Source organism: Galeopterus variegatus, unplaced genomic scaffold (assembly GCF_000696425.1).
Source record: "Galeopterus variegatus unplaced genomic scaffold, G_variegatus-3.0.2 Scaffold1249, whole genome shotgun sequence".
NCBI classification, from domain to species: domain Eukaryota; kingdom Metazoa; phylum Chordata; class Mammalia; order Dermoptera; family Cynocephalidae; genus Galeopterus; species Galeopterus variegatus.
The window spans coordinates 299,181-321,582 of record NW_007727360.1 but is presented as its reverse complement, the minus strand read 5'-3'; the positions used below and the strand labels follow the sequence as shown (position 1 = coordinate 321,582).

The window sequence follows — 22,402 nt, the reverse complement described above, 5'->3', positions numbered from 1 at the left end:
CTCTCACTCCAATCTATTATCACATCCTATCATTTTACCTACAAAATCTCTCCACCTCCATGTCACCACCATAGTTCAAGCTGCCGCCACCTGTGATGTGGACAACTGTCAACAGCTTTTTTTTTTTTTGGCGGCTGGCCAGTATGGGGATCTGAACCCCTGACCTTACACTGTGCTCTAACTGAGCTAACCAGCCAGCCCTGTCGACGGTTTCTTAACTGGCCTACTCACACTCACTGTGGTTCCCTTTACAATCAGGTCCACAAAGTGACCTTCCCCAAACACAACTTCATTGTACTACCCCTGGCTTCAAACCTTCCATGACTTCACAGTGCCACCTTTGACGAAGACAAAGGTGGCCAACCAGGCCTGGCAGGGACTGGCCCTTTGACCCATGTGCTGTCTCACTGCAACTGCTCCAGATGTGTGGGATTTCAGTCTGGTGTTCTGCCTTGCTGCCTCCTACACAGGGTCTTTGCATACATAGTTCCCTCTGCTTAGAGCTCTCTTTCCTGCCCTTTTTAACTAGCTAATAGAGCTTTGATCTCAGCTTCAAGAATCACTGTATCAGGGAAGCTAATCTCAGTCACTCATTCATTCGTTACAAACTAATCACTAACTGCACATGCAAAGCCCTGTGTCATATATAGGGGATGCTGGGATGCACTAGTGCTTTTTGAAGGAGGTTATAATTAGCATGAAGCAGCATGGCATGCAGAACATAATTTGTAGCAGAAGGCAGTGGAGGCGTGTGAGATAAACAAAAGGAGGTACAATCAAAGCAGTCATTTCTTGGTGAGACTTTATCATCCTTTTAACCAGTGGCCTCTTCGTTATCTCTTCTACCTGTCACTACTAAACTCATCCTGTAAGTCTACTTCCCAACATCCCAGCAAACCTATAAAGGCTCCTTATCACTTACAACATGAAATTACGGACTACACAAAATCTTTTATTAAGTCACTCTACAATGTGCCTAATTTTTCATTCTTTTATTTGCCTGTGTATGACCTTGACTCTGGCCTTGCCAACCTGTTCTTCCTTGCCTCAAAGGCAGCATGGTGCAGAATTACCACCTTAAGTTTAAATTTCTTCTCTGCCACTGCTTATAAGCTGTAACCTTTCATACATTAACCTCTTTGCTGAAGTAGTCTTTGCCTGAAACCCAAGTTCATGTCAATGTTCAAAATGATGATACATTTACCTGTGACTTACCATTTTACCTGGGTCTCATATTTCTCTCACGTCAATTATCTGAGCCTTGGGTTCCAATTCTGAACTCCAAGACTCCCAAGTTTTAAACATCCCTATCTCAGGTACCAGAGTCCCTACCCTTGGTCTTCACTGCCTCAACCTCTGATCTGTTACTCACTCATCCTTTAACAACTGTGTTTCCCTGATCACTGCTTGTTTCTTCTGGTTTCAACATCTACATGGTGGACTTGATCTAGATTTTAATAAATGTTTAATAAATAATGCCACAAAAAGCCAAATCAGAGAATACAAGATTAAAATAAAGCAGGTAACAGGTACAGAATTTGATCTCAGGTAGAAGATTCAAAGACAGAAATTAAAGGGATGCTAGCACTACAAATGTGTAAAAACAGATTACAAGACAAAACAGGCTTAAAGCCTGTTGGGATTCTGCAAAAGCTGCAGGTGACAGCGTGCAGACAGCAGCTCTGGATGGGCCAGACAGACTTGCTGCTCACCCCCTACCCCTCCTTTGCAGCCCATTCAGTCCTCCTCTCTGCATCACAGAACAGAAAGCTGTGGGGCAAATTTTAACAGAAATAAATACACCAATTGTTTTTGTTTTTTCTGAGGCTCATGATGATTATTAAAAAATACAAGTAACTAGCGACAGCTTAGAAAATAAGACTGATTAAATCAACTTTTGAAGCAAAAATTTTTTTCAATTACATTGAGAATTTTTCCCCCTCAGTTTTTTTTTTTTTTTTTTAAAAGATGACCGGTAAGGGGATCTCAACCCTTGGCTTGGTGTTGTTAACACCACGCTCAGCTAGTGAGCCAACCAGCCATCCCTATATAGGATCCGAACCCGTGGCCTTGGTGTTATCAGCACCGAACTCTCCCGAGTGAGCCACAGGCCGGCCCATCCCCCTCAGTTTATATAAATATTTTATATGTTGCTGACACTAAAAGAAAGCCCAGAAGATATGAAAACTGTGTTTCAGTTGATGGGTTCTTTTGTTTAAATACCTGCAACTTTAAAAACTAGTAAAATTAAAAAAAAAAAACAAAAAAAAAACTAGTAAAATCATACTAAATGCCCTAAATTTTAGTAGTATGCTTGTACAGCTTAATTTTCAAGAAAATGTAATATATCTTAAGGTAAGTTATGACATCTTTAAATTACTCTGATTGATTTATATTGAATAAATACTACTTTAAAATGGAATGGACTGAACTGAGGGAAGAGGAGCACTATAATGAGTATGAGTTTAAGAATCAGAGTGAGACTGACTACATGACCTTGAGCAAGTTACTGAACTGTTTCTCAGGCACAGCTGCCTCTTTTATAAAATGCAGATAATAAAAATATCTACCTGATATGGCTATGGCTAGGATTAAATGAGATAAAGCTGTAAAACACTTTCAAGTCCAATGTTTGGCAGATGGTAAATATTCAAAAATGTTAGCTATTCTTCCTTATTAAATGTTATAACTAAATTAAGTGATATTATATTCCTAACATATAACATCATGTTTCTAAATATAACCGTGTTAGACCTGTAAAGGACACAGAAAGACATGTTTTCAATTTTCCCCTACTCTGAACTAAAAACAAACAAGAATTAACTGCCCTAAATCCTGCAGCACTCTGAATTCCACAAGTTTGACCACACTGGTGAAGCTGATTTTTCTTTCGCTCATGACACAAAGCAGACTCACAATTCTAGGCCATATCAAATATTTAAATCCACGCATTAGTCTGTCTCCTGTTAGCGGATTATAACTCAGGATAATATTTCCAGAGCTTTACATCTGAATATAACATTTTAAATTAAGCTACAGTAAATAATAATAATAAAAAAGAATTAAATGAAGCTACTCATCCTGTTTAGTAGAAGCCCCTCTGGAGACTCATACACATGAATAACAAATTATAGCACATGAGATTAACACCTACAACTTCACCCAACAATCTCTCTAAGAAACCAGGGTATTCCAAGGAAACTGGGTCAGGACGTGGCAAGACAGCTTGTTTTTGATTCTATATAAAGGCAATATGTTATCAATACCTTTTTTTTTTTCTTTTTGGTATACTTATCACAAATGATACCTATGGAAAATCATGGAAAAATCTAGGAGTTGTGACTAAAAGTCGCGGGATTCACTTCCTTTAGTGAAGAAAAACTAGGGGCCTCTTCAGGTACAGTACTATATATTTATACGGATTCAGTGTGGTAGGCAGAACAATGCCCCTTGCCCTGCACCCGAAAATGTCCACCTCCATCCTGATCTCTAGAACCTTTGCAGATGTGGTGACGTTAAGGACCTTACTGTGGATTGTCTGGGCAGGCCCAGTCTGATCACATTGCTCCTGAACAGCAGAGAAGGCAGTGGTCAGAGGGGGCTGTGACCATGGGATGCAATGCTGAGGGCTTCGAAGACAGTAGGAGAGGCCACAAGCCAAGGAGCGTGGGTAGCCTCTAGAAGATGGAAAAGGACAGGGAGTCCCTCCTGGAGCTTCCGGAAATGAACACAGCCTGCTTACAACTTTGATTTTAGCCCACTGAGAAACCTTGTTGGACTTCTAAGCCAAAGAACTATAAAATAACAAATCTGTGTCGTTTTAAGCCACTAATCTGTGGCAATTTGTTACAGCAGCAATAGAAAAACACAGCTGGTATTCTCATGCCTTATTCACCTAAACTTAAGGAGCCAAACTGTATATTAACTACTTATTATGTAAACATGTAGTGCTCTGAAGAAGGCTTCATTACATTAATCACTTTAAACTTTCAAAATGTAGAAAAAGGGTCTTGAAAACAGCTTTGAGAGTTACTAGCATTGGCCTTCAGAGACAAGACAACTTTACTCAAATAGCATAGGTGGTCAATATTGAATATTTATTACAGTACCTTTTCCTTTCCTGAAGAACTTTACAAACCAAACTCTAAAGATAACCTATGATGGTTTGTCTAAGAATAAAATGTTATTTTATTTCACACTCTCATATCCTGTCCCTATAAAAGAACCTTTTTTTTTTTTTAAAGATGACCGGTAAGGGGATCTTAACCCTTGACTTGGTGTTGTCAGCACCACGCTCTCCCAAGTGAGCTAACCAGCCATCCTATATAGGGATCCGAACCCGCGGCCTTGGTGTTATCAGCACCACACTCTCCCGAGTGAGCCACAGTCCGGCCCAAAAGAGCAATTCATTTGAGTAACACACTAATATAAATGCCTTTTTAAAAAACTCATTGAAGGCCATGAGCTTGCTGTAGTCCCTCCTTCCACCAATACATCATCTTGAAGGGTTAATGCATGATTAACATCAGCGGGGAATAACCTTGGAGGTGAGCATCAGCACCATGGCGCCTGTATACCTCAGTTCATCCATTTCCCGCTTCTTCTTCATTTCTTCCTTTTCTCTCCTTTTCATTTCCTGAATCTGGGCTTTCTTCTCATTCCTCTCTTCACGGTCTCTGCATTCCTTCTCTGCTGCCAGGTCGGGGAACCGCTCTGTTTTAGTCTTTTCTAATCGGTTCAGGATCTCATTCACCTTCTTTTCCACTGTCACAATTTTTACCTTAGAGGGAGAAAGAGGAAGATATATTGAATCTTTATGTTTGTTTTTTTCTCCCAGGAGAGGGGCAAGGCTTTCCAGGGATTCAGCAACCCAGTTTAATTCCCTTTAGGAAACATATATCGTGCTTGCCCCTCAACAGAAAGATGGACGGTCCACTCAGGACCAGGACTGCGCTCCACGGTGGTGCAGGTCACTTACATCCTTCTGCCTGTGAAAGCCTGTCTGCCCCACGTCCATGTCAGCTGTTTTCTTCAGGTTGGACCAAGGTGTGTACACCACATTAACAGTATTCATCTTGCAGCCTGCCAAGAGAGACTGTCTTTAACATGCGGGCAGCATGAGGCTGAGCAACATGTCCCCCACCCACTGGCAGATCGCCATCACCCAACAAGGGAGAAAGCTTAGATGAAAAGCCATCCATTGTCTCAAACCACAAAATATTTTTCCAAGAACTACCCACAATCAGGGACTTCTGAGAACTCCCTAAAATTGAATGCAAAACTTATCATATGTGTTTTTTCAAGAAAAAAGGACCCCCCACAGGTTTCCTCAGATTCTCAAAGGAGTCCCTGATTCAATAAAAGTTAAGCAGTGATACAAAGCCATGGGCTGAGATCCCATAGATCTAGACTCTGTCCTGCACTACCACAAACTAACTGTGTCACTGTGGAAAAGTCCCCATGGCCCTGAATATCACCTGAAATATAAGGAAATTGGACTAGATTAGCAGGGTTTTTGCTCGTTTCTTTCAGCAATGGAACCCTTATACCAAAGAAAACATACAGACATTATCAAAGCAGAGATGCTCTAGATGAAAGGCATGCCAGGTACCCTGTTCCCTCCTGTTCCCATCCCCCAAAGCAACAGCTCCACCATGTTTCCCCTGTACCCCTAACGGCCTCCCAGGTAGTTCTGAGAATCATAGCTGAATCACCACTCTGACGCACCCTACTAACATTCCAAATCAGATGGCAACAGATTTCAATGTTCATTAAATCCCAAGTGCGCTGCAGAAAGTTTGTGAGCACCTCCTTACCCAAGAATCAAAGGGAACATCACCCAAAACAGGGCAAAATGACACCTATGCTGCCTGACTGTACTCTGCAAAACTTCACTTATGTAGTATTCCTGCCAAAATATCCATAATGTGATTCCAAGAGGAAGCATCAGACAGACCCAAACTGTGGAATATACTCTACAAGTAATCCCTACTCTCAGACAGACCCAAACTGTGGAATATACTCTACAAGTAATCCCTACTCTGAAAGTGTCCATGTTCTCCAGATTAAAGGAGCTAAAGAGACATGAAAAGTAAAAAAAAAAATGCATGATACTGGATCAGGGTAAAAAAAGCTATAAAGAGACAGTAGTGGGACAATTTGGAAAAACATAAATATGGAGTATACGAGAGTATTCCTACCATGTTAAATTTCCTGATTTGACTACTATAATGCAGTTACTTAAGACAATGTCTTTGTTCTTAAGAGATACATATTGAAGAGTCATGATATCCACAATTTTCTTTCAGATAGTTCAGCTAAAAAAGTTAATAATGAAAAAAGAAGTTAATAATGAATATGCTATATGCAGAGAGAAAGCAAATAAATATTTAAAAATTTAAAAATTAGTGAATGAATCTAAGTAAATGGCATATGGAAGTTGTATTTTTCTTACAACTTTTCTATAGGTTTGAAAGTTGCTTTTTTCAAAATGAAAGTTTTAAAAAAAAATCTCCACATGCAAAACACAGTGGGGAATACAAACACAGGCCAGGGAATGCAAATACAAATGCCTTCCCAGACCTTAAAGAAGAAGAGATAACATACAAACAGCTTCAGGGGGAGAACTCGCCAAATGCTGCTGGAAAGGTACAGGTAAAATGTGAAGGGAGAGCAAAGGTGGAACCCCAGGAAGCTGGAGCAGGGAAAGGCTTCACAGGAGAGATTAACAGGGCTCAGTATTAAGACAGAAGACTTCAGAGTCACACGGTCTGACTTCAAATCCAGCCTCGACTACACTTTGGAGTTGAGACCTTGGGAAAGTTCCTTACTTCTCTTTAAGCTCAGTTTCCTCAGCTATAAAATGAAAATAGGGTTGAGAAATGAAGTAATTTGTAAAGTTGTCAGCACAGGGCCAGGCATGTAACTAATGCTCCATCAATGTCAGCGATTACTGCTATCACAACTACTGCGTGGACCTCGAGCCGTGGCGTGGGTCTGGACATGCGGTGATGGAGGAAAACAGCACTGAGGGCAGAGGGAACAATGCAAGCAAAAGAGCAAGGCGGAGGACAGCATGTATCTACTGTGGCTGGAGTGGGGTATACAAAGTCTGCAGTAAGATCAGAAACGCTCAAAGGCCAGCTTGAGAAGTCAGGACTGACTGATATAGATGAAGGGGAGTCACAGAAAGTGTCTAAGGCTTTAGAAAGTTTAATGTGGCAAGATTCATCGAATGAACACAGAACAGGCTGACCTGCAATTCTAGATCTATGACCCAGAACAGGCTGATTCTACAAACAAGTTCTACCTAACTCCTTTGGTTCTTGTAGGTGGTCAAACAGGGAGGGAAATTTTATAAGTACACTGTGTCACAAGTGGAGCATCCTTTGCAAATCTCACAGCAAAGACCACTTTCTTCACTCCTCAGCAGTATCTTCTGCTATGGACTTATGAGAGCAAAACCTGGGGCTTAGCTCCTACTCTGTTAGGTGAGCTATCACCATGGAAGGCTAGAGAGGAGAGAAAATAGTAATTCAGTGTCATGACGCCTCCCTCCTCTTTCTGTTCTCTCTAGAACCCGTAAACTCTATAGAAACTCAGAAGACAGAGGCTGGGACAAGAAAAGGAGCCCAAAGCTCTTTCAGCAAAGGCGCACCTGCTAGCCAGGGTGTGGGAAGGGACAGGAATGTGTGAAGGAGGTTGAACGAGGAAGAAAAGAGGATGAGGACTATTTTATTATTTTACTTCAATAACTGAGGATCTTCACTGAAAATCTTAGAAAAGTCTGTTCTACCCATAAAATGGAATGTCCTAAAACTCATTACAGTGTGTTGATTTATGTAGTTGAAAAATCAGTAGCTCCTATAAGACAAGATTCCCCTGTCTTTGGCTAGGTACCTGGTTTGTTATTAAGGATGCCAGAGTTAAGACTCGAGAAACACACAGTCTAAGTGACAGGAAAACGGGTACACCACCTAGCTCCTGTTCCATAATCACCAATTCCTGGAACCTGTGTGTCTGCCCTGTTTATCTTCTACCCAAAACATATTTCCTTCCAACTCTCTGGATTATCCCCCAGCTTCATATCAAACCGAAATTACCTCTACCCTATCTAGGTCTAAGTCCGACACCTAAAATCCGATCTATTAGCTAAATCATTCTTAGTAGAACACCATCTCCTGGCCCCTTGTCTTAACCACCACTCCCATCCCAATAATCATCCTTTTTGATCTTTACTATTAGATTAAATCCTCTACAGTAAAAGTAAACAAACATCAAGCACAGATTCTAGGCCCTACCTAAGACACATGGGCCAATTGTTCTCAACCCATGCTGCACATTAGAATTACCTGGAAAGCTTTTTTTTTTTTTTTTTTTTTAAAGCGATACTCAGGGATCACCCCAGGCCAATTAAATAAGATTGTCAGGGGGTAGCAAGATCAACTGACTGGATACCTTTACAATTTAAAGGGAGAAAAAAAGGGTGCATATAAGGGGGGAAGAGAGGAAAGAAAGCATGATTTAAAGAGTCTTGTTCCAGAATCTCGACAAATGATAAAAATAAAGAAATCACAGAACATTAAAAAATAAAGTCATCAGACATATCTCTCTTGCTTAGGTATCAACATTACCAAATTTCCAAGTCTTTTTTTTTTTTTTTCTTCCAAATAACCTTCTAAGGGTAGGCAGATCTAGACAACCTTCTATTTAAGGAAAGAAAAACAATAAAAAGAACTGAGACTCACATAGGACCATGAAAATGAGAGGGGTGGGTAGATTAGCTTTTAGTTCCTTGTTAGGCAGCAAAACTGCCATCACCTTAAAGAACAAAACAGGGAAAGGCACAGTGCATGTTATTCCTATGACACAGGCCAAAGTCAACAGCACATTCTCTAAAAGTTGACCCATTTCAGACGTGCAGAAAGCCAGTGACCATCTGAAAACGCCTCTGGGAAGACTGACCTTGAATGCTATTGGCCTTTACAAGGTGGGCACAGTCCATGAGCACCTCCTTTGGAATGTCTTCTATCTTCTCTCCCTGAAACACAAAAGTAAGCCAAATGGTCCACTGCCTTGTCATTTACTAATACTAGAGCACTCAAAGGGCATGTGCTGCCTTAGTTACCAGGCATGATTTTATTGCAAGCAGGGACTCTTCAACTGTACTACAGGATATTCAAAAATCAGGTAAATTTACTGTGTCCATTATGGGAATGTTTATTTAAAAGAAGGCAGTAATATGGAAAATACTGGTATATAGCAAGTGAAAACAAACAGGGTATGAAAGAGAGCAGCCAAAATATTAACGGCATGTCTGAGTAATTTTGTTGACTGTCTTCTCACTCTTACTTCTAGAAACCTTGTGGGGGAATGGTGCCCATTTTTGACAACTGGCAGTCTTCCTGGCTGAGGTCCCTACGACCCTCCTTTCAAAGAGACAACTTGTAGTTTTGGGTCTTAAACATCTGGTAGGTCATCAATCTTCAGCATTCATCAGGATAAAAGCTCTTGTTGTGTTACATCTCAACCATTCACCATAAGGGAAAAATAATACAGAAATAACACTGATTATTTTTCTCTACGGAAATCTCTATCAAAATCAAAGATGAATAAGCAGAGTGATTCCAAAAGAACAAAAATATCTCAGTGGCAACAGTGAGTGGAAATCAATTCAGCACTGGCTTCTACTAGGCATGGAATTACAGAAACATCTGTCTGGGAATGAAATAGTCTACCTAACTAAATGTCTGAGATAAATTAAGTTTATTCCATTATGTTTCTAAAACTTTTTTCATTTTAATATTTTAAATGGGAATCTCTCAAATACATAAATTTTGACCAAAAAATAGGTGCTTTGGGCCTGTCACTACTTTAAAGACATATCTCATCCTATGTATTTCCCTGACCATTTAAATAGAGGGTTCTGAATTAAAATTCTTAGTAAAATAATGCCCTTACACTAGGCTATAATATAGTGATAGTGATAAAATATACAGAAACTGGTTGACCCTACACTAAATAAAATCAAAATGAATAATTTAAAAAAAAAGGCTACCACTTTTTGAGTACCCACCAAGTGCCAAGTATTAATAGCCATATGAAATGGACAGTATAATCCTCATTTTACCAATAAAGAAACTGAAGCTTAGTGAGGTTAATTATTTTAATGAGGCCAAGGTCCCCCATATCTAGTCAGTGACAAAGCTGAAAGATGAATCCATGCTTAAAGCCAAGCTCTAAATACTAGCCCCAGAAGGAAGTCTCTGAAGTCCACTGAGAGCAGAGCCCTGGCTGTGACAATTTCATTACGGGTGCTTCTGATGGCTTTCAGGCAGAAACCGTTCGTGAAGTCACTCCCCAGCTCAGGACTCTCCATGAGGCCGAACTACTGGCCTGTAGATGTTTGGGCACAGACCACCTTGTTCCTCCTAAGGCTCCACTTCAACCAAAGCAGCACTCTGACCAATGGTGTCCAATCAATCATTCATGTACCTGCCAGTCCCCTAGATAACAGCCTATAGTGTTGCATGACACTTCTTGAGTGACTGTGTTTTGTAATCTTGGGAACAATTCTCTCTCCCTCCTCCCCCCGACCCCCCACCCCCACCAAAAGTCCAGAGGCTGACAACCAACAATGGTCACTAAGTGTTCCTCATTGACAGAGCTGGAGTCTTGCAGCCCCTGGAGGGAGCAGCCTTAGTGGGGACAGAGCCTCTCCTAGTCTCCCTGGGGCCAAATCGGCCCCTGTGGGCTCCCAGGGAAGCACCATCTGTTTTCAAAGATGTCAAAAGGCACTCCTGCCTGTGGAACCTGATTGCTGCCTCCTGTCAGGGCCAGACCTTGGAAGGCAATTTTCTGTTCTGGGGGACTATTATAATTTAAATGATTGTTTTAATAAAAACTCTAAGCTATTTAAAAAAAAAAATTGGTCCCAGACTATGGTGCTTATAGAGTTCTTATGAAACTATATAGTTTCTTGGTCCTTGATGTCAGGCTATGTCCCAATATCTCTTTCTACGACCTGTGGCTGTAACTATTCCTAACGCGATCTCCTCTTCCTGTTTTGCTATTTGTAATATTAAAAATAATCACCCAGCTTAGGACCATGCATACAGAGTAAGGAAGCATGGAGGGTCTAAGGGATTTTCAATATGTAAAGGTCAAAATTTTGACTATCAGCTTTGTGCCATTTATGTTAATGGGATAAGAAACCTCTAGACAGGTGAGATTTTTCTATGGATTTCAAAATCGAAGAAGCCAGGCTGGCCAGTTAGTTCAGCTGGTTACAGCGTGGTGTTATAACACCAAGGTCAAGGGTTCAGATCCCCATACTGGCCAGTCATCATAAAATAAACAGAAAACATTAAAAAAAAAAAAAAAAAGCAACAACAACAAAAAAGACAAAGCAATCTAGGAAAGAACACTGCTGAATATCTACGCCCTTCAAGGCTTGGGCTGAATTCAACTGAATTCAACACACAATTATAGAAGTGCCCTCTCATCGATAGTTTCAGTTTCCATGGTTTCAGTTAGTTGCGGTCAACTGCAGTCTGAAAATATCAAGTGGAAAATTCCAGAAATAAACAATTTAAGTTTGAAATTGCATGCCATTCTGAGTGGCACGATGAAATCTTGTGCAGTCTGCTCCCTCCCGTCCAGGATGTGAGTCATCCCTTAGTCCAGTGCCTCCAGGCTCTCTCTGCCACCCACCAGAGTCACTTAATAGCCTGTCAAGTTATCTCAGTGCTTGTGTTCAAGTCACCCTTATTTTACTTCATAATGGCCCCAAAGCACAAAAGTAGTGATGCTGGCAATTTGCATATGCCAAAGAAAAGCCGAAAACTACTTCCTTTAAGTGAAAGGTGAAAGTATATACTGTATACGGTTTGGTACTATCCATGGGGGCATACCATGGAGGGTCCACTGGGAGGTCTTGAAACATATGCCCCATGGATAAGTGGGGACTACTGTAACAGAGTGCTTAGCACATGCCAGACGTTATTCTAAGTGCTTTAAGATATGCTAGCCCATTTAATCCTCACAATGACCCAATAAGATATGTAGTCAGCCCTCTTACAGATGAGAAAACAGGTACAGTTAAGTACGTTATGCAAAGTCACATGGTTAGTAAGCAGGAGAACCAGGACTCAACCCAGCAGTCTGGATCCAGAGTGTGAGTCTCGACTGCACAGTCTCACTGCACCTCCAACACTTACTTGGTACCTACTAAGTACAAGGTGCTGTGCCACTTACTGCAGGAAATCAAACAGGTAAAAGTTTCTCAAGGAGCACAGACTTTCAAACTGGGCACATTATGAGCTTCCAGAAACTGAGATTACACTTCTTTTTAAACTAGTAATAATAGGTGGCAAGTGAATTTGGGACTGTCACCATTATAATTTTCCATTTTCTGACACAGTAGAAGCCAAAGAAAAACACTAATCTGTACCAAAAGGAAACTTGGTAATGCCATACTAGACTTTCTCTAAATTTGATAGTTCCAAAATGGCAAAAAGTTGCCTAGGAGAATTCAGAATTTTGCTCCAGCACAGATATCATAATCCTCCTCTTTTCCTTCACAATACAGTCCTCAAAAACATAAACAGTATATGTAAAGATGGGCACAATTAAACTTGCTAGTAACTAAGGAAGTGAATTTTATAGCCATAATCAAGTAGCACCTTGTGTTTATTAAAATGGTCAAAAGGTTTTTATTTATTTATTTTTAAGTTATACAACCCAAAAGATTTTGGAAAATTTATATATAGTAGATAGCATTTTTAAACCAGACAATCTGGCAAAAAAGGAATTACCAAAATATGTTTATCTTTTGACCCGGTAATTCCATTTCTAAGAATTACTCTAAAAAAATAATTCAAAAGAAAAACAGAAAGTGGTTCATAAAAAGATGTTTCTTGTTGGGAACTCACAATGCTGAAAAACTGTAAACAATCTATATTCTGATAAAGGAGGTTTCATATTAATTGTGGCACATTATCAATATAAGGTAGCCAGTCAAAATAATAAAAATGAAAATAATACAGTAACATGAAAAAGTTCATAAACTGTCACTTTAAAAAGTCAGACAATCAACCAGGGATGCCAGGATGAAATGCAGACTGAGACAAAAGATTTTAACTGCACTACAAATATAGGGCATCACACCACTGAAAGGAGTTGGGGGGGGGGGGGCAGCTTACATGTAACTTTGGAAAACAGTGTTTTGACTGGAAACCTTATGGCAAAAAGACAAAAATAACTGCACACCAACACTGTACTCCAGTTGATGAAGCTTTTTCTCCTGAGGATAAAGGTTAATAATTCTGAAACTATCTACACACATACTGGAGGCAGATAAATAAGGCGATGGCTGGAGGCAGGCTTCTGGGGGGGGGGGGAGCAGCTTACATGTAACTTTGGAAAACAGTGTTTTGACTGGAAACCTTATGGCAAAAAGACAAAAATAACTGCACACCAACACTGTACTCCAGTTGATGAAGCTTTTTCTCCTGAGGATAAAGGTTAATAATTCTGAAACTATCTACACACATACTGGAGGCAGATAAATAAGGCGATGGCTGGAGGCAGGCTTCTTGCTGGTGGAAAGGGACATTACAGATAAGCAAGGGGGAAGAGGCTGAAATGAACCTTGCAGAAATGGATTAGAGTCAAAGACATCAGTGTGAGCACGTTTAGCTTAACACAGACACAGCAGGAGAGATACGGAAACAATGATAGATATGTGCATATCTGTGGGTTAGTATACATCCAGACATTTCCTAGCTCTATCTGCTAAGAGGGCCTAGAAGCAATGGTACTGCAGGAGCAACAGGCACACCCGGAGTCCAAGTCCTGATTTTGAAATACCATTCACCAAGAAAAGAAACCAGGGTTCCTTGGAGAAATGACTGATTCTAGGGCTGGAGCAGGGAAAATCTAAGATGAGCCTGGAGCACTTTGTAGTACCAGAAAGGAAGGACATGCTTAAGAAAAACAAAAGGATGGGAGCATGTCAGAGGCATACAGGAGCCAAGCTGAAAGAGCTCCAGCCAAAGCTGGAACAATACGAGCAACAAAATGACACAGTACTGGAATATAACCCAAAGTATAAATACATGAGTCCACGCTGATGCAAATAAATGACTGAACAAGTAAATGGGGGAGAAGAGACAAATCTTCTTTCCAGAGGAATTCCATTTAATACATGTGGACACACCCCAACCCAGGAAGTGGAGCTTAATTCTATCTCCTGTCCTCTGAGTATGGGCTGGACCTAGTGACTTGCTCCCAAATAACAAAGTATGGAAAGGGGGAGAAAAGCTGCTTCTCAGTGCAAAACTTGGCAACCAGTCCCCTGGCCAGACACTCAAGGCTCACGTCCTCAGTGATGTCATGTTAACATACACACCCGAATAGGATGTGATGAGAAGGGCACCTCACCTCTGTGGGATTCTTCCCCCAAACCCCTAACCCAGTCTAGTCATGAGAAAAACATCATATAAACCCAAACTTAGTGATATCCAACAAAATATCTAATCGGTACTTTTCAAACTGTCATGGTTGTAAAAAATAGGGAAAGAATGAGAAACCGTCAGAGACCAGAGGAAACTGGGCAAACCTGGCACTAAATACAACATGGTACCCAGACTGGATCCTGGAACAGAAAGAGGATATTAATGGAAAAACTGGTGAAATCCAAATAAACTCCAGAGTTTAGTTAACAGTAATGTACCAAGGTTGGTTTCTTTGTTTTGACAAATTTACCATGGTAATGTAAGACATTAACGATAGAGGAAACTAGAGGAGGGGTACGTGGGAACTCTCTGTACTACCTTTGCACTTTTCCATAAATCTAAAATTATTCTAAAGTAAAAAGCTTATTAAAACAAAAAAATCAATACACATAACAAGCATAATACACTCTGTGATTCAACTATACAAAATTTAACATATGAATAAAGACAGACCGAAAAAATATTGATATAACTAGGAAACATTAAATCTTTTTTTCCTTTATTACTATTATGCTGTTCTAAACTTGAAGAAGCCCCAGATAACCAGGAACATCTGCCCTCAGTGAGGCAGGAGGATCACATGAGCTTGAGAAAAAGAAACCACACATGATCTTCACTGGAGAAGACAGAAAGTCAAATACTGTCAACAGAATCAAAAGGGACCGAAAGCAGAGTTGACAGACAACACACCTGCACTGGCAGGACAAGGCAGTGTTTCGAGACAGGAAATATGTACTATGTCCCCTTCCAAGTCTCAGAAATCACCAAGAATGTCCCTTAGTAATTTTCTGGGTCAGGAGGAGATACCTCTTCATTTGCTAACGTTGGACTTTTGTACATATTTATTATTTTAAGCAATTTAATTGTAGAAAAAGAATAAAGAACAAGATATGAAGCTCATCACTGATGAAAAAGTCATGAATCCATGTTTAAATTCAGTTACCTTATGTAATCGAAGGTACACATGAGCCGAAGAGAGTTTGTCCACATGAAACCTACAAAGAATGAAAACCATTTTTAGCAAAGGGTACAACCATCTCCTCAGGCCACCTGCATTTAAAGGATTCCACTCCAAAAAGGATTTGCTCAGTGCCTACCACATGCTAAGCACCACGGAGAGAATAAAACACAGTCACCATCTCCAAAGGGCTCTCTATCAACTTGAAAAGGTAAGATAAACACTGACAGTTGTGCAGCTGTGTGCAATTAAGTGAAAGATGCGCCATAGAGATCATAAGTATTAAATGCCTTGGGAAGGATGATTTTTCAAGTGAAGAAAAGAGTTATCAGTGACCAAAGGCCTCAGGAGAATGAGATTTGGTTGGCCCCTGACTGAAGCACAGGACTCAGAGCAAAACCAAGGGAAGAGATTTCAGGGGAGAGGAGAAGGGAATGAAAGAAGGCAGCGAGACTCCAATGCTGAAGCATGAAAGACTTGCAGGACCACAGTTTGGTGAAAAAGATGGGGTTTTGTTTGGGACATCCTGAGTTTCAAGTGATATGAAAGCAAGCCAAAGAGAATGCCAAGAACAAGAGTTGGAAGAGTTGGGTGAGAACGAAAGACACTGAGCAGAACTCATCATTAAATGGGTCAGACCAACAATTCATCCAGATGACAATGACATTAATATATGTCTCCGGGTGAGCAATGCCCTTTATGACACTGTCTGAAAAACATTCAGAATTGCCTCCTGATCGTAATATCTTACATTTACCTTTCTTTAAGGCTCTATCATCTACCAATTTAATCTTTTAAAACTTACTTCCTTTTTAAACTTATGCAACATTTTGGGATATTAGATTTTTCATGTTTAGAATTCACCAAATCAAGCTTTCCCACTTTACAGCAGAGAAGACCCCAGAATTTTAGCATCAAGAAACGAACAGTAACACGTGACTGTCACTTTGTGATTCTGTTAACTTTAGTCAAATTGCTTCATTAGTCCTTGCCTTTCCAGACTAAAGAACGTTCAGTAAAACCCTAAAGAGGCATCATTACATCCCATTATATATTTCTCTAGTCATTTTCTTAGTATTAGATTTTTAGAAGTGAAAATGGTTACACATTCATACAAGAGGTAGACACTATGATTCCATATAAAGGTTAGAATTAGGTTGTTTCTAATGCCCTCTTTAAAGAGATTAAACATCTTGCTATTCACTTTGGATACAGAAAAATATTAAGCATTTCTGGAAGTTTACAATGACTCTAGGGTTTAGTCTTAATCATTACTGATAACCAGAAATGAACATAACATCTTACTTGATTTACGCTTCTCCAAGCTCATTCATTCATTTGCATTCCCACGTGAGATTCATAATAATGCTCACCTTTAGCTGAGCTCTTCCCCCACCGCAAAAAAAAAAAACCCATTTTTTGCAAATCTAGAAATTACATATTTCATTATACTGTGCTAGTAACCAACCTCAACTGAGAAGTAACTTCTCCCACTCCAACTGTTACTTGCTTTAAGCCAGTTCTCTATTTACAACTAACCTGATGACATATTTGACTTCAGAAGACGGGCCACTGTGCTGGAATAGAAACCAGACTTAAAAAGCCTTTAAATTCCTCACGTTTCTGGCACCTTTTGATTCCCGGGTGTGGACTTTGGAGAGGGCAGACAAACAGGAGAACATTTCCATCGGTCACGAACCAGCCCCCTCATAATGGGGTAGACCGGAGCAAAAGGAGGCCCCTTGAGGGAGCTCCTACAGATCAACCTGTGTGTTCTGAGCACTATCACATCTAGGGGTTCCTTGACTTACTCTCCGTGTAATATTTCCCCTACTAAATGCCCAACGCTGTATAAATTATTGCAAATTCAACCAACTCTTCTAAAAAGTGGCAGCCTAAACTCTATAGCTATAGAAAATTAAGTGAAGGGTCTGTGCCCACATTTGAAGAACAGAGGTCCAGAGAGAGCTGTGGCAACAGTCTGAGAGAAGAAAGAAGTGACCTGAAACCAAAAGCGTAGCAGCCTGGGGGAAGAAAGCAGCAGTGATTTAGAACTAGAACTGGATCCAATAATGACCAGAGTAGAACTGTTCAGTTTGTCTTAACCTTAGTTTCTGCATCTGAAAAATGGGCACACTATTAATAACTATTTTACAGCATTGTTGTGAAATTAAATGTATTAATGGAGGTAAATAAATGCTTTAATAGTATTTGGCATTCAGTTGAGTGCTCAATAGGTGTTCATTATTACTATCTTATTAAAGCAAATAGGATCTAAGTGCTTATCTTTGGGGACAGCATGTGGTAGGGGTATAAATTGGGAGATAACAACCCACTTAACAGGCAGGAGAGAGAAATCACTAGGGTCAGAGCAAGTAGTGGAAGCTGAACATGGAAAAAGAAAGCAAATTGAGTGTGGGAGTGCCACAAGACAGAAAAAGACAGTACCAAGAGCCCACGCACTCTTAAGAGGTCCTGGGTCTGAATGGTACAGAAAGGCCATCATGTGTTCTAAGACAGAAAGAGAAAAGAATTCAGCTTAAATGAAGGAGTCTTTTTGTTTGTTTTGCTATTTTTTGGACTAGGTTTTGTGAGCAGCAAAATAAATAATATCTCAGAGGGAAGCTAAGAAAGCATATCCTATTTAAACAGTTTCCATAAGTTATTTTAGAAAGAAGTGCTAGGGTTGGACCATAACAGGGCTAAACTCATCAGAGAGTTTAGAAGACAAAGAGAAACCAGTTTCTGTGTTCCCTGTGAAGCTGGATCTGGTGAGATGTTGCATCTATTCCATCCACACAGATGTTTGTACAGGTCGAGCATCTCAAATCTGAAAAGACAAAATGCTCCAAAATCCAAAATTTTTTGAGTACCAACACGATACTCAAAGGAAACGTTCACTGGAGCATGTCAGATTCTTATTTTCGGATGTGGGAATGCTCAACCAGTAAGTGAATAATGCAAATATTCCAACACGCAAAAAAAAATCTGAAATCCGATGTGCTTCTGGTTCCAAGCATTTCCTTGTACTTATTTTCTTCATTGCTTCTTGTGGAGTTCTCAGCCATCCACTCAAGAAGAGTGGTCTGAACATGTGATTGTGGTTGGTCTCAGTAACTTACTATGGGGAAACGAACAGAAGGTAAAAGAAGGCCTATGCTCCAGAGGCTTTAGCTCTCAGGCCTGAGATCAAATCCCATGACATCATTCACAACATAACCTGGTCATCACAAAGGAAGGGAACAGGCTGGCAGCTATTTACCATCGAACATGCATAAGCAGTAAAAAGCACAAATTCTAGTTTTAATCAAAAGAGTCGGAGGTTAGCAAGTCTAAGAAAGTAAATGCAGAGCCACAATTGCTGCTTACCAAATATCTTCAGGCCAGCCGTACTTTATTAGATCTTCATCTACAGTGAGATACAAGAGAACAAAGAAAAGGTAAGAAAAACTGTCAAATGAAGATATGCCAGAGTTTATAGTATGATGGGAAGGGGAGAAATACCATCCACTTCTACAACTTTTTCTCTGCCTTAAGGGAGAAAGAGTAATTCAGAGAGGCTTTGATACTTGAAAATACAGAAAAATAAAAATAATTTTTACAATTGAACAATAAAAACTTTTTAATTTTTATAAACTTCTAAAGTTCAAAATTACTTCTATTTGAAGATAATAAAACACTGACAAATCAGAACAGCTGAGAAGTTGGAAGATGTCTTAGAAAATTGATTTGTTGGACTAATACTTATACATTAAAATTGTTCTAAAACTTTAAAACCATGGATTGCATTTTACATATTTTAAAAAACTCTCAATTATAAAAGTGTAGAAAATTTGGGAGCAAAACAAACTTTTATATCCGAAGTATAAAAAAGAAAATAAAAAATCACCTAAAATTCTATAACATAGTGCAATAAAATACCAGTAAAAATAGCTAAAAGAGTTCAAAGTAATTGTCTCGGGGGGGTGGGAACATGGATAATGGGAAGGAAGGGGGTGGGGAACTGATTTTTTTATTATAAGCATCCTATTACTATTTGACTTTTTAAACTATGTAACTGTCAGATAAAAATAAAATAAAAATTTAAAAAGTTCTTTGGAAACTTGACTATCTAATTCTATCATATGGATAAGCTTTTCTACTGTTGACACTTGAATTGTTTTTAATAATCAATGCTTCAATATATTTTTTGTTAATAAATACATCCACATTCCTGATTATTTCCTAAAGGTATTATTTCTAAAAGCTAAAGTATTAGTTCAAAGTGTATGCACATCAAGGGGCCAGCCCGTGGCTCACTTGGGAGAGTGTGGTGCTTCATAACACCAAATCCAAGGGTTTGGATCCCTATATAGGGATGGCCGGTTAGCTCACTTGGGAGAGCATGGTGCTGACAACACCAAATCAATCCAAGGGTTTGGATCCCTATATAGGGATGGCCGGTTAGCTCACTTGGGAGAGCATGGTGCTGACAACACCAAATCAAGGGTTAAGATCCCCTTACTGGTCATCTTTAAAAACAAACAAACAAACAAACAAAAAAACAAAATGTATGCACATTTTTAAGGCTAATTATATCACTACAGAAAAGTTATATGAATATACACTTCTAATGGCCATATTAATAATTAGTAACTAATTGTGTGTAATACAGAAGTATTAAAGTATTAAAACACTGATTCAAAAACTATAATGTAAACAAAATGATTCATATATGATCATTTAAAATGTATCCAAGAAAGTATGGTCTACATAACTTGTATGGGATGTTTACTGTCCAGAAAAGTTAAAGGGTAACACATCTTGGATGAGGGCACTTTTAGCAATTGTGGATACCATGAATTATCTGAAGGGCTTTCTAGCAGCTTAAGGGGAAGCTGAGCAAAGAGCCCAACATGTAATCAGAAAAAATAAAGGGAAATAAGTATAAAAACCTCTTTTCCTCAGTCAGCCAATGACTGGCTCCCTGGTGACACCTGCTGGCTAATAAAAGGAACAGTCCTGAAAGCTTTTTACTGAAAGCAAATCATTCCACTTAAAATTCATTTATATTCTGTCCAGGCCTTAGTCTGAAGTCACCAAGACTATCAAAAATAAGTGCAATGTATTAGGTGTGCTAGACAACAGGGTGCTTTAAAATGTAAGAGGACTAGGAAAAGTTGATACCTCCAAATGACTCCAAGGGTTCCTGAGGAAAAGAATATTCTATACATGAATTTTAATGACAGCAAAGTGCCACTCCACAGGCCTCTACATGTCACCTAAATTTACATCTGTTTGCATAAATTCTATATCTAGATTTATATCCGTAGATATAAATTTGTACAACAGCCATTTAAAGGATTCCACAATCTAGCCCACCCTAACCCACTTCTCCACAAAGCCTTCTACAGCTCTCAGCTCTCCCCAATCCCATTTCCTATTCCTGATTCCTCTCCTTCTGCATGCAGCATTTGCTATTAGTATCAATTCATTGTGCCCATACTTTTTTTTTTTTTTTAAAGATGACTGGTAAGGGGATCTTAACCCTTGACTTGGTGTTGTCAGCAGGACGCTCTCCCTAGTGAGCCACGGGTCAGCCCTGTGCCCATACTTTTTAAAAAATAGACTTTATGGGCCGGCCCGGTGGCGCACTGCTACAGTGCGCCGCTTGGGAGCGCGGCAGCGCTCCTGCGGAGGGTTCGGATCCCACATACAGACCGGCTGCTCACTGGCTGAGCGAGGTGCGGGCGCAACGCCGAGGGTTGCGATCCCGTTGCCGGTCCCGGTCCGGTACGGGCGCAACACTGAGGGTTGCGATCCGTTGCTGGTCACGATAAAAGACAAAAAGGAAAAAAAAAAATAGACTTTATGGTCATGACAAATTGGACCTGTACTTATATCTGTGTGTGCATCCTCCTGAATACCATGAAAGTGCAGACTAAAGCTTCCCCTTCGGATACCTCTCGGGGCTGGTGTATGGCCCCACGCAGATGAGGCCCTAGCAAGCAGTAGACTACGGGGAAGGAAAAAGAGACCTGGAGGGAATGCAGTAGCATGGCTGCCTTAGGTCAGCACCACTGCTAACCCACCTGTGCAGACCAGACTCAAGGTAACCTCCATTGTATGAAATATATTGGTCCCCCCGCCCCCACCCCCCAGCTGAACAGTACAAAACCTGCACAACTATACGCTGTAGCTTGGGTGTTTCTCAGTAACTGAAGTCTTGGGGTCCCGCCCTTGATGTGGCAGAAAGAAGTTGGTTTGGTCAGAAGATTTGGATTCATATCGACTGTAGATAACCATGACTCTTTGTACTATGTCTTACTGATCAGTGTAACATAGGGAGATAGCATCCCCTCCTCAGCTACATCAAGAAGATGCTACAAAAATAAATAAAAATGACTTGTGATGATTTGTGGGCTACCAGGAGAAATATAAAACTTGAGTACTGATATGCTGCAGACCGCTTCACCATTAAGTCACACCCAATGTCAATATCATAGATTCACCTAAGAAATCTGAAGTTCAAAAAGGTTAAGTAACTACAGTTTGCTAAGGAGCTGGGATTTTAACCCAGACTGGCCTGACTTCAAAGCTGTCTTTCCCAAAACATTACACCACCCCAGTGAGAAGCGCAGCTGCGTTTTCTAAGCCTGAAGAACAAAGCTGCCATTTTCTCCAAGCACCTTGCTGTGATTCTTTCCTCCCTCACCTCCGTGCTCACACTCTGAGGATCAGTGCTGCAGACTCGCTGCTCTCCTCATCATCAAGAAAGCTCAATTTCACTTTGGTTTCCCTCCTTAGTCATGTAGCCAAAAAGGCTACACTCGAAGGCAGTGTTTTTCTTTTAAACTTTAGTCTAAATTCATTAGAGGGCCAAAAGATCAATTTACCAGGTTGGGACTAGCTTTTTTTTTTTTTTTTTTTTTTTTTTTTTTTTTTTTTT

The 22,402-nt window shown here is 40.0% G+C and overlaps 1 protein-coding gene across 4 annotated transcripts in view; it reads right to left on the bottom strand.

Moving 5' to 3' along the window:
- Positions 1–22,402, bottom strand: part of CCDC25 (coiled-coil domain containing 25) — a 32,430-nt gene that overhangs the window by 3,970 nt on the left and 6,058 nt on the right. For 3 of the 4 annotated variants that reach the window (XM_008575875.1, XM_008575879.1, XM_008575878.1), the window contains exons 3-7: positions 18,844–18,883; positions 15,460–15,511; positions 8,965–9,040; positions 4,979–5,082; positions 4,578–4,780 (exon numbers count right to left, since the gene is read on the bottom strand). In XM_008575875.1, coding sequence (XP_008574097.1) covers positions 4,578–4,780; positions 4,979–5,082; positions 8,965–9,040; positions 15,460–15,511; positions 18,844–18,883 — 475 coding nt within the window. Of the gene's footprint in view, positions 1–4,540; positions 4,781–4,978; positions 5,083–8,964; positions 9,041–15,459; positions 15,512–18,843; positions 18,884–22,402 lie in introns of all 4 variants that reach the window. The other variant, XM_008575877.1, reaches the window with a different exon arrangement.